Source organism: Oncorhynchus mykiss, chromosome 23 (assembly GCF_057628025.1).
Source record: "Oncorhynchus mykiss isolate SJ-2025 chromosome 23, ASM5762802v1, whole genome shotgun sequence".
NCBI lineage: Eukaryota > Metazoa > Chordata > Actinopteri > Salmoniformes > Salmonidae > Oncorhynchus > Oncorhynchus mykiss.
Genome location: NC_143044.1, coordinates 14,713,958 through 14,739,702, shown reverse-complemented (window position 1 = coordinate 14,739,702; position 25,745 = coordinate 14,713,958). Strand labels below are relative to the sequence as shown.

The 25,745-nt window shown below is 41.8% G+C and overlaps 1 protein-coding gene across 2 annotated transcripts in view; it reads right to left on the bottom strand.

Annotated features, from left to right (window-relative positions):
* LOC110502474 (SH3 and PX domain-containing protein 2A) overlaps positions 1–22,758 on the bottom strand; it is a 100,007-nt gene extending 77,249 nt beyond the window's left edge. The window contains exons 1-2 of one of the 2 annotated variants that reach the window (XM_036959993.2): positions 22,023–22,758; positions 17,137–17,217 (exon numbers count right to left, since the gene is read on the bottom strand). In XM_036959993.2, coding sequence (XP_036815888.2) covers positions 17,137–17,217; positions 22,023–22,094 — 153 coding nt within the window. In that variant the 5' untranslated portion in view covers positions 22,095–22,758. The remainder of the gene's footprint in view (positions 1–17,136; positions 17,218–22,022) is intronic. The other variant, XM_036959992.2, reaches the window with a different exon arrangement.
* Positions 22,759–25,745: the final 2,987 nt, after the last annotated feature.

The window sequence follows — 25,745 nt, the reverse complement described above, 5'->3', positions numbered from 1 at the left end:
TAACACTTTTTTAATTCCTACATGATTCCATATGTATTAGTTAATAGTTTTGATGTCTTCACTATTATTCTACAATGTAGAAAATAGTAAAAATAAAGCAAAAGCCTTGAATGAGCAGGTGTGTCCAAACTTTTGACTGGTACTGTTTGTGTCTGTGTTCATAACCGCATCTGGCGTGTCGTGTGCATGAATAGATGAGCGCATTAATTGGTAAGTGTGCGAACATGGGCATGCCTAAGTGTCAAGTGTGTATCTGCTTGCGTCCTGCTCACCGACTTTCAAGACTCCATGTCTAATAAATCATTGCAGTGTGCTAAAGTAAACCAATGCACATTGGAGACCTACAGTAACAAGCCTGCTCAGCTCCAGATGTGGTCCTGCCCTGCCCTGCCTTGTTCCAGATATGCTCTGGAGAGGGACTGATGCTGTGAACAGTAAGCTCAAAATCACATGCGTATCTAGGCCAGGGGACTGGGCCAAGGCCAAAGTGGCCAAAGGAACCAGGCGCATAAACAGTCCCAGGCTAATATGGGCAGAGCCATTTTATCTTGTTTGGTTGTTTGAGAGGGTTAAAGAAAAAAACTGTCCGCAACTGGTGATTTAATCAGATGCACAAAAAATCAGGTCATGAGAGAGTTTCCAGCTAAAGTTTTTTTTTTAATTCTCTTTCTCTACTGCTGTTGCTGAAACTTTAAATCTCTTTTGGACCTTGGTATTTCCCTCTCCTTGGAAAATGGAATGCGCTCAATCTTATCCTTTGAGGTAGACCTCTGCTACCTGACCAGAGACCGACATTATACATCGGGTTAGGGCGAGGAGAGAGATTACTTAACAGAAAATCTGAGTTTAGAGTGATGAAAAGGAGATAACAGCTAACTGCTCTCTCATGTCTCGTCATTAAGCAGCTCAAATGGAGCTGATGCTATGGATACTCGAAGACCCAGAGCCGCCATGAGCATAGCGCATGCAGAGCGAGCAGCGCGCAGGGAGCGAGTGACAGACAGAGAGGATCTAATGGATTTACTAATGGAGGAAGATATTTCTGATTTCGGGCAGATCCAGGTGCTAGGGCTGTGGCGGACATGACATTTTGTGAGCCAGTGATTGTCAAGCAAATAACTGCCGGTCTCACGGTAATTGACTGTTAATTAACATAAATACATTTAGTATCTCCTGGCTTCCACTCATAGCTTATAAGCCACTGATGCAGACCTTTGGAACATCAACAATAAATAAAATAAAAAAGTCTAATAAATCAATTTAATATAGTCTAAACCATCACAATAAATCCATTATTTATTTTAGACTCGTCTAAAGATAAATATGAAGAAAATGTAGTCTATTTCAAAAGAAAAAATTGCATTCACTGAGTTGTCCTTATGCATAGCCATATCAGGGTTCAACATAAGTGACTAGCCGTATGCCGCACATCACTACTTCACAGGAGAAGCATTTGAACATAAACTGAATTTGTATCAAAATGCGTTTTTTGGAAAAAAATATATCAGAAAAATGTGAACTTCCATGTGCCTTAATAACAAACTTGTTATCCATGAATACAAATAAAATTGTTAAATTACTAGTTGTGAGGGAGATATAAGACTCCAGCTTCAGTGATTTTTGCAATTCGTTCCAGAGCGACGTCATTGATGTATACAGAGAAAAGAGTCGCCCGAGAATTGAACCCTGTGGCACCCCCATAGAGACTGCCAGTGGTCCGGACAACAGGCCCTCCGATTTGACACGCTGAACTCTGTCTGAGAAGTAGTTGGTGAAGCAGGCGAGGCAGTCATTTGAGAAACCAAGCCTGTTGAGTCTGCCGATAAGAATGCATTGATTGTAAGAGTTGAAGGCCTTGGCCAAGTCAATGAAGACGGCTGCACTGTATTGTCTCTTATCGATGGCGGTTATGATATCATTTAGGACTTTGAGCGTGGCTGAGGTGCACCCATGACCAGCTCGGAAACAAGATTGCATAGTGGAGAAGGTACGGTGGGATTCAAAACAAATCTGTTTGTTAACTTGGCTTTCGAAGACTTTAGAAAGGCAGAGTAGGATAGATATAGGTCTGTAATAGTTTGGATCTAGAGTGTCTCCCCCTGAAGAGGGGGATAATCGCGGCAGCTTTCCAATCTTTAGGGATCTCAGACGATAGGAAAGAGAGGTTGAACAGGCTAGTAATAGGGGTTGCAAAAATTGCGGCGAATAATTTTAGAAAGAGAGGGTCCAGATTGCACAAGCTTTTCGCTACACTTGCATTAACATCTGCTAACCATGTGTATGTGACAAATAAAATTTGATTTGATTTGAGATTGTCTAGCCCGGCTGATTTGTAGGGGTCCAGATGTTGTAGCTCTTTCAGAACATCAGCTATCTGGATATGGGTGAAGAAGAAGTGGGGGAGGCTTTGGTACGTTGCTGTGGGGGGCGCAGAGCTGTTGACCGGGGTAGGGGTAGTCGGGTGGAAAGCATGGCCAGCCATAGAAAAATGCTTCTTGAAATTCTCGATTATCGTAGATTTATCGGTGGTGACAATGTTTCCTAGCCTCAGAGCAGTGGGCAGCTGGGAGGAGGTGCTCTTGTTCTCCATGGACTTTACAGTGTCCCAGAACATTTTGGAGTTTGTGCTACAGGATGCAAATTTCTGTTTGAAAAAGCTAGCGTTTGCTTTACTAACTGCCTGTGTATATTGGTCCCCTAACTTCCCTGAAAAGTTGCATATCGCGGGGGCTATTCGATGCTAATGCAGTACACCACAGGATGTTTTTGTGCTGGTCAAGGGCAGTCGAGTTTGGAGTGAACCAAGGGCTATATCTGTTCTTAGTTCTACATTTTTTGAATGGGGCATGCGTATTTAATATGGTGAGGAAAGCACTTTTAAAGAACAACCAGGCATCCTCTACTGACGGGATGAGGTCAATATCCTTCCAGGATACCTGGGCCAAGTTGATTACAAAGGCCTGCTCGCAGAAGTGCTTTAGGGAGCGTTTGACAGTGATTAGGTGTGGTTGTTTGACCGCGGACCCATTACGAATGCAGGCAATGAGACAGTGATCACTGAGATCCTGGTTGAAGACAGCAGAGGTGTATTTAGACGGCAGGTTGGTCAGGATGATATCTATGAGGGTGCCCGCATTTACGGATTTCGAGTTGTACCTGGTAGGTTCCTTGATCATTTGTGTGAGATTGGGGGCATCTATCAAATTGTAGGACAGTCGGGGTGTTAAGCATATCCCAGTTTAGGTCACCTAACAGTATGAACTCTGATGATAAATGGGGGGCAATCAATTCACATATGGTGTCCAGGGCACAGCTGGGGGCTGAGGGGGGTCTATAACAAGTGGCAAAGGTGAGATTTGTTTCTGGAAAGGTGGATTTTTAAAAGTAGGAGCTCGAACTGTTTGGGCACAGACTTGGATAGCATGACAGAACTCTGACGACTATCTTTGCAGTAGATTACAACTCCACCCCCTTTGGCAGTTCTATCTTGGCTGAAAATGTTGTAGTTGGGGATGGAAATTTCAGATTTCCATTGAATCATAAACTAGGATTCAGACATGGCTAGGACTTAAGGGTTGGCGGAGTGTGCTAAAGCAGTGACTAAAACAAACTTAGGGAGGAGGTTTCTGATGTTAACATGCATGAAACTAAGGCTTCTACGGTTCCAGAAGTCAACAAACGATAGCGCCTGGGGAATAGGAGTTAAACTGGGGGCTACAGGGCCTGGGTTAACCTCTACATCATCAGAGGAACAGAGGAGGAGTAGGATAAGGGTACGGCTAAAGGCTATGAGAACTGGTCGTCTAGTGCTTTGAGAACAGAGAACAAAAGGAGACGATTTCTGGGCGTGGTAGAATAGATTCAGGGCATAATGTACAGGCAATGGTATGGTAGGATGTGAGTACAGTGGAGAAAAACCTAGGCGTTGAGTGACGATGAGAGAGGTTTCGTCTCTGGAGGCACCAGTTAAGCCAGGTGAGGTCTCCGCATGTGTGTGGGGTGGACAAAAGAGCTATCTAAGGCATGCTGAGCGGGACTGGGGGCTCTACAGTGAAATAAAAAAATAAGAACTAGCCAAGGCATATTGACATTAGAGAGGCAAAAAGCAAGGCGAGCTAAGAAAACAACAGGTAAATGGTGATGAATCGGCAGAGCGGGTCAGTTAGGTACATACACGACCTGAGTCCAGGGGGCATCAGCTGTGTAGCCAAGTGATCATAGGGTCAAAAGAGCAGCAATAGGTGAGTCAGGGTGCTGTTCGGAAGTCATACTACGCTAGGCAAGCAGGGGACACAGCGTTCAGAAAAGCTAGTGGGCCGGGGATAGTAGATGGTTCTTCGACGACATTGTAACAGAATAGCCTGTTGAGACCACATCGGGCAGTCACATCGGCAATGTTAGCAAGCTAACATTTGAAGCTAGTTTGTTAGCTTAGCTACCTGCAGATTCAGACTACAGCTATGAAAATGTTCGTATTGTTAGAAGTATGAGTTGGGGTTATGCCGGTTCATCGTTTAGCAAGCTATCTACATAGCTAGCTGCATGTCTAAACAAAAGACTCCACTTCGGCCTCATTATTACATGACCCATCAAATTAGCAGGTGTGTCTACGGGTGATTACGGCCATTGATTGTATTTCATGAACATGTGCACGTCTAGACAATAGTGACCCATCCACTTAAATAGATGTGGGTGAGGGGTGGTTATAGTATTTCCTTCACAGGACCCATCAATTTAGGCAAGTTTGTTGGGTAAGCGTCATCTAATAACAATAAAACATTTATCAAATATCTTTATCTGGACACTTTCTGTTTTACAAGTACTATCACTACCATTTACACTTACTTTATCCTGTGCATGTGACAAATAAACAAAGATTTTATTTGATATAGCATGCTTTTACCACATGCCCTCGTGAATCCTTAAAGAGATGGGTGAAAGACCCAGAATTTCTCCTTACTGTAGGCTACTACCACTTAAGATCATTAGTCTTAATCCTTACTACACTACTCACTGTTTAGCACATGACCTCATGTGAATCCTTAAAGAGATGGGTGGGGTTGGCTTAAGAGGGTGTGAACAATGCTACATTTAGGTGTAGACAAAGAGCTCTCAAGTAGGTGTACCAAAACATTCCAGGGCCATTTTCTCAAAAGTGGGGTTACAAGTTTATCAACTTTGAAAGCAGAATTACTTTGAACTGCAGTGTATGATACACCATTTCCTAGCGCTGAGTCTCTACTTTTATTCAATGTAAATAATAAAATCTATGTGGTCGGTCACATATACAGTGGGCTCCAAAATTACTGGCACAAATATAAAAAATATAATTATAGAGATAAACTCAAAATAATACCAACATGTGAGAAATAATGTACTTTATTAATGTTTCAATGGAACCAACCAAAATAAGTTATTGATTTGATTAAAAATCAATGTCCTCCAAATCAAGGTTTCACAATTAATGGCACCCTTAAAGATTATTGTAAACTGCACTACCAAAATTAAACCACAAATTAAATTCCACTTATTTAAGTTTATCTAAGTCTTAAGGAACTATATTGAGCCATTACATCACTTCCTGTTTCACTAGGGTATAAAAATGAGGTAACACACATGCAATATCCCGCTGTCATCAAACACCATGAAGAAAACAAAATAACTAGCAGTTCAAAAGAGACAGATGGTCATAGACCTTCATAAATCTGGTAATGGCAACAAAAAGATCCGCAAACGATTGAATATACCACTGAGCACTGTCAGGGCAATTATTAGAAAATTCAAAAGATATGGAACAGTTGAAAACCTCACGGGTAGAGGACACAAATGCATTTTGCCCCCCAGGATAGGGAGGAGGATGGTGAGAGAAGCAACAAAATCCCTAAGAAACGCTGTGAAAGAATTGCAGGCCTTGGTGGTGTCTTGGGGTCACCAGGTTTCAAAAAGCACCATCAGACGCCACCTCCACATCCACAGGCTCTTTGGAAGGGTTGCCAGAAGAAAGCCCTTTCTGACCCCAAGACACAGATGCAAGCGCTTGGAGTTTGCCAAACGTCATTTAAATTATGACTGGAAGAAGGTGCTCTGGTCAGATGAGACCAAAATTGAATGTTTTGGTCAGATACAGCATCGGCATGTTTGGCGTCGAAACAGAGATGCATACAAGGAGAGGCACCTCATACCCACAGTGAAATATGGAGGGGGGTCAGTGATATTTTGGGGCTGTTTTAATTTCAAAGGTCCAGGGGCACTGGTTAAGATTGATGGCATAATGAATTCTACCAAGTATCAGGCAATTTTGTCTGACAATCTGGTTGCCTCTGCCAGAAGGATGGGAAAAGGCCATAGGTGGACTTTCCAACAAGACAGTGACCCGAAACATACGTCAAGATCCACACAGAAATGGTTCTGTGACAACAAAATCAATGTTCTGCCATGGCCATCTCAGTCGCTGGACCTCAATCCAATCGAAAACCTGTGGGCTGAGTGGAAGAGGGCAGTTGATAAGCGCAAACCCAAGAATGTGAAGGATCTTGAAAGGATCTGCATAGAGGAATGGTCCAAAATCCCTCCAAATGTGTTCCTTAACCTTGTCAAACATTACAGGAAAAGACTCCATGCTGTTATCCTTGTCAGAGGTGGTTGCACTATGTACTAAATGAGGAGTGCCAATAATTATGAAACCTTGATTTTGGTTAAATTAATTGTGTATTAAATAACTGAATGATTTTGGTTGGTTCCATTGAAACATTAATAAAGTGTAGAATTTCTCACGTTGGTATTTTGAGTTTATCTCTATAACTACATTGTTTATATTTTTTTAAGTGTTGTTTGTGCATTGCCAATCAGGGGTGCCAGTAATTTTGGAGCCCACTGTAGCTGTGGGCTACAGTAGTTCATTTAGCAGACAAAATGTGAACCAATTCAAGAAACTAGGCGTATGTCACAAGTCATAAATTCACAGAAGAACCGTTTGAACGTAAACATTTTTTTTTCATCAAAAGGAATTTCTGCCAAAAAACGCATTCTCGAACTTGTGAACTTTCATGTGCTTTAATAACAAACTTTTATGCCATCTGTAAATATTGGTTTAGCCAAAGAAAAAGTCAGGAAACTTCCCTCTATCCATGATTAGAGTTGCACATTTTGGGGAATATTCAGAGGTGGAAACTGTCCGTGGGAATTAACGGGAATATATGGGAATTAACAGAAATATATGCAAATTAATATTAATAGCATTTAAATGAAGATGTTTACCATGTTTACCATATCATATGGAAAGAGAAACAGAAACGTGATCATAAGTAGACATTGCAAATGATTGAATTCTTCCAAAACAAATTTTAAAAACATTGTCAATCAAATCAATTTTTATTAGTCACATGCACCGAATACAACAGGTAATGCTTCACCTTACAGTAAAATGCTTACTTACGAGCCCCTAACCAACAAGAGATAAAAGTAACAAGAAATTAAAGAGAAGCAGTAAAAAATAACAATCTATACATGGGGGTGCCGGTACAGAGTCAGTGTGCTGGGACACCAGTTAGTTGAGGTAGTATGTACATGTAGGTAGAGTTAATTAAAGTGACTATGCATAGATGACAACAAAGAGTGGCAGTGGTGGGGAGGGGGGGTTAGGGGCTCCCATCAGAGATGATTGCAATACAGTCTGCTTTCTCTATGATTTGCTTGACCTTCACTTGCACTCTGTTGAACTCTGCATCCAGCAAATTAGTAGATAAAGCATGTCTGGTTGTAGGGGTGTATGCTGGGCAAAGAAAAATCAGAAATCCCTTCCAATTCACATTGCCTGTGAGCATCAGAAGTGAACCAGTTGCATACACAGCTTGAGCATTTCTCAGACTACAATTCTCCATTGAATTAAAAAAAAATCTAATTCCAGGAGGACCATGAGCTGTTGCTATCGATAAGGTGTCTGATTAGTCATTTTCACCTCAAATAGAAGTAGAGGGACTTCTGTCAGAGGTTGCTTGTCGTGAGTGCTGAGGGACCTTTATTTACCTGGCCAGATGATTCTACATCTTTGTTGCATTCTTCACATTTGATTTCGCACAGTATTTGCAAATGTACACAGCTTTTCTTTCTACATTAGCTGCAGTGAAATGTGTCCACATGTCAGATAGTGCCCGTGGCATTGTCCTTTAAAGATGAGAAAAAAAAATGAGTAAAAAAAACCAAATACAATTCCATGTACAGATAAATAAACTCAGCAAAAAAAGAAAAGTCCTCTCACTGTCAGCTGGTTTCATTTTCAGCTAACTTAACGTGTAAATATTTGTATGAACATAACAAGATTCAACAACTGAGACATAAACTGAACAAGTCCCACAGACATGTGACTAACAGAAATTGAATAATGTGTCCCTGAACAAAGGGTCAAAATCAAACGTAACAGTCAGTATTAGTTGTGGCCACCAACTGCATTAAGTACTGCAGTGCATCTCCTCCTCATGGACCGCACCAGATTTGCCAGTTCTTGCTGTGAGATGTTACCCCACTCTTGCACCAAGGCAGGTTCCCGGACATTTCTGGGGGACCGTAGCCCTCACCCTCTGATCCAACAGGTCCCAGACGTGCTCAACAAGATTGAGATCTGGGCTCTTCGCTGGCCATGGCAGAACACTGACATTCCTGTCTTGCAGGAAATCACGCACATAACGAGCAGTATGTCTGGTGGCATTGTCATGCTGGAGGGTCATGTCAGGATGAGCCTGTAGGTAGGGTACCACATGAGGGAGGAGGATGTCTTCCCTATAACGTACAGCGTTGAGATTGCCTGCAATGACAACAAGCTCAGTCCAACGATGATTTGACACACCACCCCAGACCATGACGTGCCCTCCACCTCCAAATCGATCCAAATCAAATCAAATGTATTTGTCACATACACAAGGTTAGCAGATGTTAATGCGAGTGTAGCGAAATGCTTGTGCTTCTAGTTCCGACAATGCTGTAATAACCAACAAGTAATATAGCTAACAATTCCAAAACTACTACCTTATAGACACAAGTGTAAGGGGATAAAGAATATGTACATAAAGATATATGAATGAGTGATGGTACAGAGCGGCATAGGCAAGATACAGTAGATGGTATTGAGTGCAGTATATACATATGAGATGAGTATGTAAACAAAGTGGCATAGTTAAAGTGGCTAGTGATACATGTATTACATAAGGATACAGTCGATGATATAGAGTACAGTATATACGTATGCATATGAGATGAATAATGTAGGGTATGTAAACATTATATTAGGTAGCATTGTTTAAAGTGGCTAGTGATATATTTTACATCATTTCCCATCAATTCCCATTATTGAAGTGGCTGGAGTTGAGTCAGTGTGTTGGCAGCAGCCACTCAATGTTAGTGGTGGCTGTTTAACAGTCTGATGGCCTTGAGATAGAAGCTGTTTTTCAGTCTCTCGGTCCCAGCTTTGATGCACCTGTACTGACCTCGCCTTCTGGATGATCGCGGGGTGAACAGGCAGTGGCTCGGGTGGTTGTTGTCCTTGATGATCTTTATGGCCTTCCTGTGACATCGGGTGGTGTAGGTGTCCTGGAGGGCAGGTAGTTTGCCCCCGTTCCATGCCTCGGTGTAACAAAACAGGTGATGTCTGGTGAGGACCTGCCTTACAACAGGCCTACAAGCCCTGAGTCCAGCCTATTGCGGACAGTCCGAGCACTGATGGCGGGATTGTGCATTCCTGGTGTAACTCAGGCAGTTGTTGCCATCCTGTACCTGTCCCGCAGTTGTGATGTTCGGATGTACTAATCCTGTGCATGTGTTAGATGTAGTCTGCCACTGCTAGGACGATCAGCTGTCCGTCCTGTCTCCCTGTAGCGCTGTCTTAGGCGTCTTACAGTACGGACATTGCAATGTATTGCCCTGGCCATATCTGCAGTCCTCATCCCTCCTGGCAGCATGCCTAAGGCACGTTCACCCAGATGAGCAGGGACCCTGACCATCGTTCTTTTGGTGTTTTTCAGAGTCAGTAGAAAGGCCTCTTTAGTGTCCTAGTGTCTGTAAGCTGTTAGTGTCTTAATGACCATTCCACAGGTGTGTGTTCATACATTTTTATGGTTCAATGTTTAAACTCTTTACAATGAAGATCTGTGAAATTATTTGGATTTTTACGAATTATCTTTCAATCCTTTGGATCCTGAAAAGGGGACGTTTCGTTTTTTTGCTGAGTTTAGTTAAGCAGTTAGATTAAACAACTCCTTTGTAAGATAAACGTTTTCAAATGAAACATGTATGGAAACAGATGAATTAACACTCCTCAGTTAGTAGGCTCAAGGAAGCTAAAACCCACATGGTAGCAAAAACTATCTAGCAGAAATTGTTAACAAGTTAGAAATGATTTAAACACAATTTGATGTAGGCTACTATACTATACTAGTTAACAAAAAAAGCATGTATGTCATATAAAATATATTCACCCCACCCAGTATTGTAATCAAAACTTAGACAGTGTAGTAGTGTGGGCTCAATAGCATCTCATTAGTGTGCAAGATCCTGAGAATCAGCTGTACATGTGATGGAAGAATGCACTGTGCATTCCACTGAATTGGGGATAGTTTAACCAAAACATGCCACAAGACCTAGAATTGCCTTATGTGTATCCCACAAAAAAAGGTTCACTGTTATAAACTAACTTTTTTAAATGAATTTAAGCAAAATTCCCCAAATTCCAGAGCTTAACTTCCCATGGAAAATTTCCGTAAAAATTCAGAAAATGTACCAGAAACTTTCTGACCCTTTGCAACCCTAGCATGATTGGCTGAGATAATGAATAGGCTGGACATGCCGAGAGATGAGTTTCAGATTGTTCTGCGGTGTAGCATCTTGTGTCTATAAAATTAGCTGCTCGTTATGCGTAGATTATCCTTTCTACAGCAGTTGGTTCTAAAGATATAACGTTAGCCATGGAGAACTGCAAATATGTTGCTACTGCGCACAATAACATTGCTGTCCTGAATATATCAGGCGATATCTACAAAGGTCAGTGGGAAAAAGTTGTGATGGATTACTTTCTGGAGGACGATCGTGCCATGCTGACTCTCTTTGACTCTGAAAATGAATCAGATGATGAGGAAATCCCTTTTTTAGGTAAAAACATTTTAATTGAAGAAGACATTGTAGAGTCTTCTGATGACGGTGTGGGGAAGAAACAGCGATCAACAGTGTTGTTGTCACGGGAAGAAATTGGCAGAGTTTTGAAATCAGTTTTGACAACAAGCTCAGTCCAATATTAGGAAAGTTGAAAAATAAATATAGTAGGCCTAGCCTATAGAAAGCTGATTATCCTCTTTTTAGTAGAGGCCATAACTCTGTTTTCTTGTGCATTTGCAAAGCCAATTGAAATGTTGCGAGACATGAGCTCATGGGCTCTCATGAAGTGTTTGATTAGATTTTCGAAATACATTTTGCATTGATGTCACAGTGATTTGAGGGACAATAGAGTGCTGAGTACCAGGCAGTTAGCAAGTTTGATAGGCTACTAATGACCATCAGCAGCATCAGAACTTGGAGAAGCCTAATTACCGTTACTAAACGGTCACGTGGAATTTGACTGCCTTCATGACTCGTGACCGCCGGTGTGGTGGTAATACAGTCACCACAACAGCCCTAATCCTGCCTTCCGTTGCTTAAAAAGTTCTGGGACACTGTAAAGTCTATGGAGAACAAGAGCACCTCCTCCCAGCTGCCCACTGCTCTGAGGCAAGGAAACACTGTCACCACCGATAAATCCACTATAATTGAGAATTTCAAGAAGCATTCCTCTACGGCTGGCCATGCTTTCCACATAGCTACCCCTACCCGCCAAAGCCCCCACCATTTCTCCTTTACCCAAATCCAGATAGCTGATGTTCTGAAAGAGCTGCAAAATCTGGACCCCTACAAATCAGCCGGGCTAGACAATCTGGACCCTCTCTTTCTAAAATTACCTTTGCAACCCCTATTACTAGCCTGTTCAACCTCTCTTTTGTATCATCTGAGATTCCCAAAGATTGTTAAAGCTGCCACGGTCATCCCCCTCTTCAAAGGGGGTGACACTCTAGACCCAAACTTCTACAGACCTATATCTATCCTACCCTGTCTTTCTAAGGTCTTCGAAAGCCAAGTTAACAAACTTGAGAAGATTACACTTCGAATCCCAACATACCTTCTCCGCTATGCAATCTGGTTTCAGAGCTGGTCATGGGTGCACCTCAGCCACACTTAAGGTTCTAAACAACATCATAACCGCCATCGATAAGAGACATTACTGTGAAGCCATATTCATCGACCTGGCCAAGGCTTTCGACTCTGTCAATCACAACATTCTTATTGGCAGACTCGACAGCCTTGATTTCTCAAATTATTGCCTCGCCTGGTTTACCAACTACTACTCTGATAGAATTCAGTGTGTCAAATCGGAGGGCCTGTTGTCCGGACCTCTGACAGTCTCTATTGGTGTGCCACAGGGTTCAATTCTCGGGCCGACTCTCTTTTCTGTATACATCAATGATGTTGCTCTTGCTGCTGGTGATTCTCTGATCCACCTCTACGCAGAAGACACCATTCTGTATACTTCTGGCCCCTCCTTGGACACTGTGTTAACTAACCTCCAGACGAGCTTCAATGCCATACAACTCTCCTTCCGTGGCCTCCAACTGCTCTTAAACTCAAGTATAACTAAGTGCAATCGATCACTGCCCGCACCTGCTCGCCCATCCAGCATCACTACTCTGGACGGCTCTGACTTAGAATACGTGGACAACTACAAATACCTGGGTGTCTGGTTAGACTGTAAACTCTCCTTCCAGACTCACATTAAGTATCTCCAATCCAAAATTAAATCTAAAATCGGCTTCCTATATCGCAACAAAGCATCCTTCACTCATCCTGCTAAACATACCATCGTAAAACTGACCATCCTACCGATCCTTGACTTTGGTGATGTCATCCATAAAATAGCCTACAACACTCTACTCAACAAACTGGATGCAGTCTATCACAGTGCCATCCCTTTTGTCACCAAAGCCCCATACACTACTCACCATTGCGACCTGTACGCTCTCTTTGTTTGGCCCTTACTTCATACTCGTCGCCAAACCCACTGGCTACAGGTTATCTACAAGTCTCTGCTAGGTAAAGCCCTGCCTTATCTCAGCTCACTGATCACCATAGCAGCACCCACTCGTAGCACGCGCTCCAGAAGGTATATCTCGTCACCCCCAAAAGCCAATTCCTCCTTTGGTCGTCTTTCCTTCCAGTTCTCTGCTGCCCATGACTGGAACGAATTGCAAAAATCTCTGAAGCTGGAGACTCACATCTCCCTCACTACCCTTAAGCACCAGCTGTCAGAGCAGCTTACAGATCACTGCACCTGTACATAGCCCATCTATCTCACCTCACCCCCATACTGGTATCTATTTATTTATTTATTTTGCTCCTTTGCACCCCAGTATCTCTACCTGCACATTCATCTTCTGCCATTCCATTGTTTAATTGCTATATTGTAATTACTTCGCCACCATGGCCTATTTATTTCCTTAACTTACCTCATTTGCACTCACTGTATATAGACTTTTTGTTTTCTTTTGTTCTACTGTATTATTGACTATGTTTTGTTTATTCCATGTGTAACTCTGTGTTGTTGTATGTGTCGAATTGCTACACTTTATCTTGGCTAGGTCGCAGTTGCAAATGAGAACTTGTTCTCAACTAAATAAAGGTGAAATAAAACATTTAAAGAAAGAAATTAACTCAGGTGTGAGCCTGTACTGAACTTTTATCAGGGTTTCATGATTAATAGGCTACTTTCACACTCGAAATGACCTCAAAGCTCTTGGGATTCTGGATAGAAGTTCTAAAAAGTGAAGAAACTTGTTATGGAGCCAGCTTACAGTATGTCAGGAGGAAACTAGGGCAGCAGACAAATTACAGTGCCGACAGAGGAGATGATCTGATTCTGCTCCAATGCCTCAACCCAAAAATAAGGCAACTATGGGACCTGTAGAGGAGTTTCCACCCAAGTGGAGAGTGAAGGGAAAGCGGCCAACTTGCATATGCAACAATCCCCCAGTGGAATGTCATGATCTCTGTGTTATGTCTTCTGTGATCCAAGGGTGTGGAGCGGGAAAGTTTATTTAGGGTAGAATCTCTGTTTGACTCACGATAATTTCTGCGAGGCTCAACATTTGTGGGTCAAACCATTTCCCTCAGCCACACACCTGAAATTATGTTGTAGGAATGCTCAGCATCATTTTACACCCAACAATATTAAAGCCTTTATTGAGCTAAATTTCAGGAACTGGTGAGAAATGTGTTGAATTATTATGTGTTTTACACTCAGCAAAAGATGAGGGTCAACCTGATTTGAAAAATGGTTTCTAGTGATTTATGATTGCATCCCTGAGGAGCAGTAAAGAGCTCTGATGAGTGTGCTAGAGAGTTTGGCAACATTAGGAGTAAGTGTACGTAAACCATCACCATACTTCATCTTAAATAGAAATTACTAGCTAAACTAGTAAACACTGGCTAACAATACTACACAGCTAGCTGTGAGGAGCTACTGCATCTTGAAAACAGACAACAAACTATGACAGGCAATTTCATAAACACATGAAAAAGTGCGGCTTCACGTTACAACTGTACACCATCCACAAAGTATTGAGCTGAGATGTAATTATTTCTTAATAAAGTATATTATGATTCCTTGGCGAGCCAGAGAGTGCAAAGCATGTTCGTGTTCCCTGCAAGCGTCTATCTGAACAGTGTGATTGAGCTTAAAGGGCAAAGAACAGAGATGAGCTTCAAATGAACTGTCGGTGTTTGTTGGCACCATGGCACAAACACTAACTCAAACAAACAGGGTTTGTTTCTACTTAGCAGAACACAAGAATTGAAGAGTGATCAGATGAGCCACTAGAAGATTTCATAGAATAGAGAGGAATTAAGGAGTGGATCAGGTACACTAACTATTGCTAGATTTCTACAACATTAGTAGCCCTAAATAAGTACAATAAAATCTCATAATGTTACAACCGGCCATGACCAGGAATCCCATAATCCCATAGCACAATTGGCCCAGCGTCGCCTGGGTTTATAGGGGAGGGTTTGGCTGCCCTTATCTCTCTCTTTCATCATCTTTGGTGGTCATTTCACTACCCAGTGGCCTTCCCTCATTCCTGATCATGACTTCCCCTTCATTCCACCCCAGTGCATGTTGGGATTGGGCATGCCGTCTCCTCAGCTGGATACTTTACCCCCATGGAGGTTGCAAATGTCACTGGCCTGGAAGAATGACTTCCAGGAGACTCAATCACTCCATCAGTGTTCAGTGTTTTCATCTACAGATCTATAAAGCACACCAGCAAGAGTAGCAGCTGCTATTGCGTCAGCTAATGGGGATCCTAATAAAATACGAAACACCAAGCCTGTGTGAACGTATCATTCTCAAATTGGGCTACAATATAATCAAGCTTTAAACTTAACTGGTTCCGGAAAAACACAAAACATTGTTCAGATGAGGATTTGGAGATGTTGGTGAAGATAACTAACCCTGTTAGCTGTAATGTTATAATCATGGTTGTGAGTGACAAGTGGAGAATCCATTTCATGGGTCATCCATTGTCTCTGCCCTTCTTGCTGTACCTGGTCCCACAATGATAACATATACATCTGTATCATATACTTTCAGTCAGTGCATTCAATATGAGGACTAAACAACACCGTAACTGATTAATGGACCATACAGTATGACTATGTTCAAAGACCTATAAGGGACTTGTAAAAGGCAGTATCTCCACCCATTCCTTGTGTGGACAGCTGTTGACCGTTTCTCCTCACTGATTAGCACAGACAGTGAGCCAGAGCCAGCAGCAGTGATCTCTGGACAAGACTAATATTTACAGACACAGAGACAGGGGAGAAGCTATGTTTCCATCAAACAGAGCAGGACAGCATAATGTTCCTGGCTATTACCAAGTGCCCCTGGAACAAAGGGTTTCCTCTGCGGCCTTCACCACAGTCATGAGACCTGAAATACAGTCTGGCTGGACATAACAAGGTTTTACTGGCCATAACGTGGTTGTCTGACCTATCTACCTCACTTTTGAGGCAGCAGCAGGTAGCCTAGTGGTGGCAGGTAGCCTAGTGGTTAGCGCGTTGGACTCAAATCCCTGAGCTGACAAGGTAAAAAATCTGTTGTTCTGCCCCTGAAGGCAGTTAACCCACTGTTCCTAGGCTGTCATTGTAAATAAGAATTTGTTCTTAACTGACTTGCCCAGTAAAATATAAAAATGATAAGAGCCTCTTCCAACTGTGAAATGCAATGTAATTAAAGTGTAATGAGAGAGTATCAGACAGGGTTTCACAGAGACTTGATGCCGATTTATGCACATACATCCACATTTTCTTTCTACTATTACAGAGACCGAAGAGCCCACCCTGTTCAGAGCTGTGGTGGGCTCTTTATGGGTTTCAATTGGAATGTTTGGGATCAGAAGCCCAAGAAGTTTCCCTCGAGGGCAACTTTATGTCTCTCGAATCGATTAAGAGGCAACTTCACCCCACAGCCAATCTCTCAGCCTGAGGTAATTTTTTCCTCTCTCACGACTAGTCTGCAGGACGTATGACACGTGTGCAATGGGATTTTCCCTACTTCAATCAGGAACCAGTGGTCTTCAATGGGACCATTCAGTTCCCCTGATTGAAACATAATGTTGTGGGAAATACACTGAGGACATTGAGGTTTGACTCCCCATTGAGCAGCAGATGGCCATCACAAAAACATTTATGTTGGTCTCATCTCATAGAGAATCTCATAGCAATGTTTTTTGCAACATATTGCAATATATCATAAGTATTTTCATCCATTTAGAGGGCAGCAGGTCAGTTTGATAGGAAATCAATTGAACCTCCATGGACAGGACAGGGTTGAGAAAAGCTGAGTGAGGAAATGTATGCATGGTAAGGAAAATAGCTCTGTGAGATGCTATAGCATACAGATTCACTGTTTTTAATGCAAGTTCACCTTACTATAAGTTTAAGATGATTGAGTGCATGATCAAACAGATACTGGGGAATGGTTCTACATCATTGTTCTATGGTGAAACTTACCTGGAGATCAAAAAAAGTGCTGTATCTCCTGTAGATGACATGAGAGGTGGAGTCAGAGTATGTGACATTGATGAGGTACACCTACGGAAGAAAACACACAAGGAAGACTTATTAACAACAAAGTCCCATTCATCAAAGACACATAATATCATTTAGTTTTGACTGTCCCCAAACTTACATAGAGCATTCCCTTCAGACTAAACTTCAAGAGGTCAGTAGAGGTCAAGTTAACTCATTAGGCCTGTCTGTCAGCACACACCTCATTTGAATCCTGTGTGGGGTCATAGAGGGGGTCAACAGGTTTTAACCATTTGCCACTTTATTCTGGGTTTGAAATTCAAACACCTCAAGGAAATAATCCAATATTTTCACTTCATTGGCTCTTACTTTGATAGTAACTCCAGCTAGTTAGGTTACATTTCCGAGTATTTTACAATCTTGTTTTGTCAGACTCTAGTCTACAGCTATGGCATAGATTCCACAGGGGGCTGTTGGCTATAACTATATGGCTAGAGTGGGAGCTCTCCCTGGCACTCACTATGTGCCACAAACACTTGGGCACACCCTTTCTTCTACTGCAGAAACATATGCTATTGTTCTGCATTTGCATGTGAGTTTTGAGTGTTGTTACACATGGCTACAATCTGTAAAAATGTAAGTGTCCTACGTGAAATCAAGTCTTGATTTTACATCATAGTTCACTACAGAAATAATGTGTTGCAGGGTGGAGCAAGTTCCTGTGCAGTTAGTGCTGACGGCATGACCAAATGCCATGGATAATGGGTTTAGAAAACAGTGTCTTAAAGTGTGGTAAATACAGCATGTCTACGAGAATGGATAGAGAGTACATTTTGAGCTGTGCAGTTCATGTAATGTCAGTTCAGACTAGAGGTCGACCGATTAATCAGAATGGCCGATTAATTAGGGACGATTTCAAGTTTTAATAACAATCGGAAATCGTTTTTGGACACCGACTTGGACAATTTTTTTTACACCTTTATTATCCTTTATTTAACTAGGCAAGTCAGTTAAGAACACATTCTTATTTTCAATGACGTCCTAGGAACGGTGGGTTAACTGCCTTGTTCAGGGGCAGAATGACAGATTTTTACCTTGTCAGCTTGGGGATTCAATCTTGCAACCTTACATGCTGACCAGACCGGGCACGTCGCGTGCGCGAGCGTTGCAAATTAAATTTAGAAATCCATGTTATTCAATTGTTGCACCCACACTGCTCACGCGCGCCAACGAGCGTCTGCGACACCAAGGGCTAAAATAGAACTCATTTTTATTTCTGACGCAGATCGTGCTAAAAGTCCTGCCTCTCCCATCTCCTCATTGGTTTCTAGAAGCAGGTACCCACGTGCCATCTCCTCATTGGTTATACCCACAAGGGTGACTGAAAGGAACTGTTTTGCCAGTAGTTGTGGTAATACAATTAGATGTGATCACCATATAAGTTAAACGATGAAAAAGCCTGGAAGGAGGAGAGATGACTAGAAACGATTAGGTTGGCCATTTTATGTGTGGATTAATTGTCAGAGTAGAGGTCCTTGTGCATTTCAGGTAAAATAACAACTCAATGTTTATATCCCATGACAAATTAGCTAGCAACAGCAAGCTAGCTAAATAGGACAAATTAACGTTAGCTAGCAAGTGCAAGCTAACTAGCTAAATTGCCATACATGTTTCATAATTTTCGACCTGTCCCCAATTTAATGTCATTGGTTCAGAGTTTGTTTTGATATTTTAACCTGTGTGTCGTGATCGTGTTTGTTGTGGGGGGGCATAATAAATGTATGCACGATAGCGCACGATGGCGCACGAGCGCAGCCGGTTTGGGTTCCGTGTTAAAGTTAACTAGTCCAACTCTCGTAACTCGTAACAGGCAGTCTCCTTGTGGAGTGCAATGTAATCAGGTGGTTAACCTGATTACATTGCACTCCACAAGGAGACTGCCTGTTACGCGAATACAGTAAGAAGCCAAGGTAAGTTGCTAGCTATCATTAAACTTATCTTATAAAAAACAATCAATCAATCATAATCACTAGTTAACTACACATGGTTGATGATATTACTAGTTTATCTAGCGTGTCCTGCGTTGCATATAACCGATGCGGTGCGTAATCGCAAAAAAGGACTGTCTTGCTCCAATGTGTACCTAACCATAAACATCAATGCCTTTCTTAAAATCAATACACAAGTATATATTTTTAAACCTGCATATTTAGTTAATATTGCCTGCTAACCTGGCTCGTTGCGAACTCTGTGAAGACTATTTCTTCCTAACAAAGACAGCCAACTTCGCCAAACGGGGGATGATTTAACAAAAGCGCATTTGTGAAAAAAGCACAATCGTTGCACGACTGTACCCAACCATAAACATCAATGCCTTTCTTAAAATCAATACACAGAAGTATATATTTTTAAACCTGCATATTTAGCTAAAAGAAATCCAGGTTAGCAGGCAATATTAACCAGGTGAAATTGTGTCACTTCTCTTGCATTCATTGCAGTGTTTATGCAACAGAATTTTACTTAATTATGACATAACATTGAAGGTTGTGCAATGTAACAGGAATATTTAGACTTATGGATGCCACTCGTTAGATAAAATACGTAACGGTTCCGTATTTCACTGAAATAATAAACGTCTTGTTTTTGAGATGATAGTTTCCGGATTCGACCATATTAATGACCTAAGGCTCGTATTTCTGGGTGTTATTATGTTAAAATTAAGTCTATGATTTGATAGAGCAGTCTGACTGAGAAATGGTAGGCAACAGCAGGCTCGTAAGCATTCATTCAAACAGCACTTTCGTGCGTTTTGCCAGCAGCTCGTCGCTGTGCTTCAAGCATTGAGCTGTTTATGACTTCAAGCCTATCAACTCCCAAGATTAGGCTGATGTAACCGATGTGAAATGGCGAGCTAGTTAGCGGGGTGCGCGCTAATAGCGTTTCAAACGTCACTCGCTCTGAGACATGGAGTGGTTGTTCCCCTTGCTCTGCAAGGGCCGTGGCTTTTGTGGAGCGATGGGTAACGCTGCTTCGAGGGTGGCTGTTGTTGATGTGTTCCTGGTTCGAGCCCAGATAGGGGCGAGGAGAGTGACGGAAGCTATACTGTTACACTGGCAATACTAAAGTGCCTATAAGAACATCCAATAGTCAAAGGTATATGAAATACAAATTGTATAGAGAGAAATTGTCCTATAATTCCTATAATAACTACAACCTAAAACTTCTTACCTGGGAATATTGAAGACTCCTGTTGAAATGAACCACCAGCTTTCATATGTTCTCATGTTCTGAGCAAGGAACTTAAACGTTAGCTTTTTTACATGGCACATATTGCACTTTTACTTTCTTCTCCAACACTTTGTTTTTGCATTATTTAAACCAAATTGAACATGTTTCATTTTATTTGAGGCTAAATTTATTTTATTGATGTATTATATTAAGTTAAAATAAGTGTTCATTCAGTATTGTTGTAATTGTCATTATTACAAATACATTTTTTTTTTTTATCGGCCGATTAATCGCTATCGGCTTTTTTTTGGTCCTCCGATAATCGATATCGGTATTGAAAAATCATTATCGGTCGACCTCTAGTTCAGACACCTCATTTGTTCGTATGACGTATATTTATTATGGCAGTGTTTTGGGCCCAACATAGTACTGCTGAATGTACAATACAGATGTAGGATTTTAATTTGAGCCAGTTTGATACAGTAGGAAAATAATACTGCAGCAACAGAAAATGTGAATAATAGATACATTTTTCATAAGGGAAAATCAAGTCCAAAATTTAAAAGTGGAAATTCCAAACTTCAGATGGCTTTTTAAACCTGAAATACACTACATGTTTTACATTCCCTGCATTTCAGGAACGTTCTCCTGGAACAGGGTGATCTGATTAAGATCCTACATTTGTAAAAAAAAAAATAATAATAATAATAATAATCACATTCCTTTAAAATAATAATGGGTTGCAAACTTGCAATAAAATCCAACATGGTATCTGACCATATCCACATCACTCTGCATGCAAGTCAGCATAATATCTGCATGACTACCAATTTCTCAAGACTTTGTCAAAGATCAAATTCTACAAAATATCTCCATGATGCAGGATATTAAGCAAAAACGCCTGCCATTAAAGCTAGGGTATGTGGATACTGTTATTAAGTATTCTTAGTAGCTAAAAGCCAAAGGACATAGGGCTTTGTCCAAGGCAAGTGAAAAAAGGGGTTGTCAATACTTGTCATTGTCCCATTTGATTCATATATAGTATAGATCATTTTGTCATTTTAACAACAAGTTCAGCGGTAGTACTGTAGTTTCCAAGGGCTCTCCCAGTGCTTGTGTCCAGTGTTCCTCTCTTGCCCGTGCAAGGAAGTCACACTGGAACCTTGGACACAAAAGACAACTGTTTGCTTCTTTCCTCTCTATAAAACAGGATAAGCCTTTTTCAGTTGCTTAGCTCATGAGATTTGTTGTATGTTTTCCTCACTGGACTTCGCAGGCTAGCAGCATCTCCTAATGTGACACCCCAGGGGGAATGATTTGCACTGGGCTTAGGGACCTCAGGGAGGACTGGTTACATTGATCCTCTCTCTGCTTAATTAATCCTATTGGACCTGGTGGACTAATTTATTTTCCTCCATAGAGACTAGCATTGTTCCCACTTGTCCCAGTGCATTAAGTCTACAATATGGATAACTGAGGTTCTTACTTATTGACAGAAGAATGACCACAAAAGTATAATAAAAGAATAAACCTGTGCACGTATTGACAGTAATAGCCCAGACAAAACTTCAATGCATTGTTTATGATCATGAACCACAAGTCAAGTGTCTAGCACTGGCAGAGACAATTAGAGTACTCACGTAATGTTTAGAGGGATTCCGCTTCTTCTGCACAGCCATAACCTTCACTTCAAGGACCGTTCGGACCTGCATCTTGAACTTCAAAAATGATCATACAATCCTGTAATCCAGCTGGCAGAAAATGACTAATGTGGGGGCTCCTCTTATTGTCAAAAATAAAGTTTCAGCAGGTCAATCTATCAAAGCGCAAATCTCCCTATAAAGACAATGTAGGCCAAACTAAACTTCCATGTTTGTCAAGTAAAATGTGGCGTAGCAATGCACGTATTGGAGCGCTCAGATCCACTACATACATACAATCAATGCAAGTTGCCAGCTTCCAGTCGCCGTTCAGATCCACTACATACATACAATCAATGCAAGTTGCCAGCTTCCAGTCGCCGCTCAGATCCACTACATACATACAATCAATGCAAGTTGCCAGCTTCCAGTCGCTGGTTATTTTTGCTGAGCAAGAAAAACTGTGAACAACACACTGAACAGAGGGAGGATGGCAATTCGCGAGCACATAATGCAGAGCACTGCGCAGCTTCAGCCCTCCTTGGAAGAAAAGTAGGTTGGACCTTCTGTTCTTCTTCGGTATCATGGTGTTAGCGCATTTTGTTCGTGCAAGCAGCGGTAATATGTGTTCAGTCCCCTTACATTTTGTGATACAAAAAATAAAAATGATGATGCAAAATTGTAATAATAATAATAAGTGCACAACCAACTACTCCTACACCTAGTCGGGAAGTTTACATACACTTAGGTTGGAGTCATTATGTATGTCCTGCCGTACATACCTACACTTACGCTATGGTCACAAGACTCAGGCCTCCTAATTGTCCCTAGAATTTTGAAGCAAACAGCTGGAGGCAGGGCTTTCTCCTATAGAGCTCCATTTTTATGGAATGGTCTGCCCACCCATGTGAGAGATGCAGACTAGGTCTCAACCTTTAAGTCTTTATTGAAGACTCATCTCTTCAGTAGGTCCTAGGATTGAGTGTAGTCTGGCCCAAGAGTGTGAAGGTGAACGGAAAGGCACTGGAGCAACAAACCGCCTCTGCTGTCTCTGCCTGGCCGGTTCCCCTCTCTCTACTAGGATTCTCTGCCTCTAACCCTATTACAGGGGCTGGGTCACTGGCTTACTGGTGCTCTTCCATGCCTTCCCTACTTGAGTGGGTTGAGTCACTGACGTGATCGTCCTGTTTTTTTTTTATTCTCCTGTCTTATCCGGTGTCCTGTGTGAATTTAAGTATGCTCTCTCTAATTCTTTCTTTCTCTCGGAGGAGGACCTGAGCCCTAGGACCATGCCTCAGGACTACCTGGCCTGATGACTCCTTGCTCTCCCCAGTCCACCTGGATGTGCTGCTGCTCGAGTTTCAACTGTTCTGCTTGGGTTGTGCCGTGGCGGAGATCTTTGTGGGCTATACTCCGTCTTGTCTCAGGATGGTAAATTGGTGGTTGAAGGTATCCCTGTAGTGGTGTGGGGGCTGTACTTTGGCAAAGTGGGTGGGGTTATATCCTGCCTGTTCGGCCCTTTCCGGGGGTATCATCGGACGGGGCCACAGTGTCTCCCGACCCCTCCTGTCTCAGCCTTCAGTATTTATGATGCAGTAGTTCATGTGTCGGTGGCCTAGGGTCAGTCTGTTATATCTGGAGTATTTCTCCTGTCTTCTCGGTGTCCTTTGTGAATTTAAGTATGCTCTCTCCAATTCTTTCTTTCTCTCGGAGGAGGACCTGAGCCCTAGGACCATGCCTCAGGACTACCTGGCCTGATGACTCCTTGCTCTCCCCAGTCCACCTGGATGTGCTGCTGCTCCAGTTTCAACTGTTCTGCCTGAGGCTATGGAACCCTGACCTGTTCACCGGACGTGCTACCTGTCCCAAACCTGCTGTTTTCAACTCTCTCGAGACAGCAGGAGCAGTAGAAATACTCTGAATGATTGGCTATGAAAAGTTAACTGACATTTACTGCTGAGGTGCTGACCTGTTGCACCCTCGACAACCTCTGTGATTATTATTATTTGACCCTGCTGGTCATCTATGAACATTTGAACATCTTGGCTATGTGTTACAGGAATTATATTCCTCTATGTTTTAATACCCAATTAAAATTAAACACTCTGTCAATTCCTAAGAATTTGTAAGACTCTTATTTGCATGAAATGGACAGAGACCAGTCTCAAAATCTATCAGCAGCGTTTATTCTCGAGAGTACTGAACATGATACAGTTTACCACAGATTATAAACTGAAAATGACGTCATTAGTTTTCGTACTACCCCGTCTCATCAACTAGCAGTACAATGGCTGTATAGTTCACAAGCCTTCCCACATCGTCTCTCCCTACTAAGATAATTTACGATGCAAGCCAAGGTCTACCTGTGTAGATAAGCATTCTAGCCAGTCTGGCTATAAATTCATTCATTTCTACCAAGGAACAGACAGTCATTGTTCTACTTCTTGATTATATTTACACACATTATATTCAGTACTAGGGTTGAAAGAAAATTCATACATCTATACAGTAACATAACAGTATTCTGATTAGTCAGTCCTGATTGAAATGTATACATAATTAGTAATTATTGATAAAAAATCCCTTAACACTATGTTCTGTTATAATTTCCACCCGGCACAGCCAGAAGAGGACTGGCCACCCCTCATAGCCCGGTTCCTCTCTACGAGCCCTCTCTCTCTCTCTACGAGTTTTTCCTAGCCACCGTGCTTCTACACCTGCATTGCTTTAGGCTGGGTTCCTGTTCAGCACTTTGAGATATCAGCTGATGTAAGAAGGGCTTTATAAATAAATTTGATTTGATTTGATATGAATAAAACTATTTTTTTTTAACCACTCAACAAATTTCTTGATAAACTATAGTTTTGGCAAGTCGGTTAGTACATCTACTTTGTGCATGACACAAGTAATTTTTCCAACAATTGTTTACAGACAGATTGTTTCACTTATAATTTACTGTATCACAATTCCAGTTGGTCAGAAGTTTACAAACTGTACACTAAGTTGACTGTGTCTTTAAACAGCTTGGAAAATTCCAGAAAATCCTCAGAAAATAAATTGTAGACCTCCACAAGTCTGGTTCATCCTTGGGAGAAATTTCCAAACACCTGAAGGTACCATGTTCATCTGTACAAACAATAGTACAAACACCATGGGACCACGCAGCCGTCATACCGCTCAGGAAGGAGACGCACTCTGTTTCCTAGAGATGAACATACTTTGGTGTGAGAAGTGCAAATCAATCCCAGAACAACAGCAAAGGACCTTGTGAAGATGCTGGAGGAAACAGATACAAAAGTATCTATATCCACAGTAAAACGAGCCCTATAACGACATAACCTGAAAGGCCGCTCGGCAAGGAAGCCACTGTTCCAAAACCGCCATAAAAAAGTCAGACTACAGTTTACAACTGCACATGGTGACAAATATCGTGCTTTTTGGAGAAATGTCCTCTGGTCTGATGAAACAAAAATAGAACTGTTTGGCCATAGTGACCATCGTTATGTTTGGAGGAAAAAGAGGGAGGCTTGCAAGCCAAAGAACACCATCCCAACCGTGAAGCACGGGGGTGGCAGCATCATGTTGTGGGGGTGCTTTGCTGCAGGAGGGACTGGTGCACTTCACAAAATAGATGGCAACATGAGGTAAGAAAATTATGTGGATATATTGAAGCATAATCTCAAGTTAAAGTTAAAGCTTGGTCGCAAATGGGTCTTCCAAATG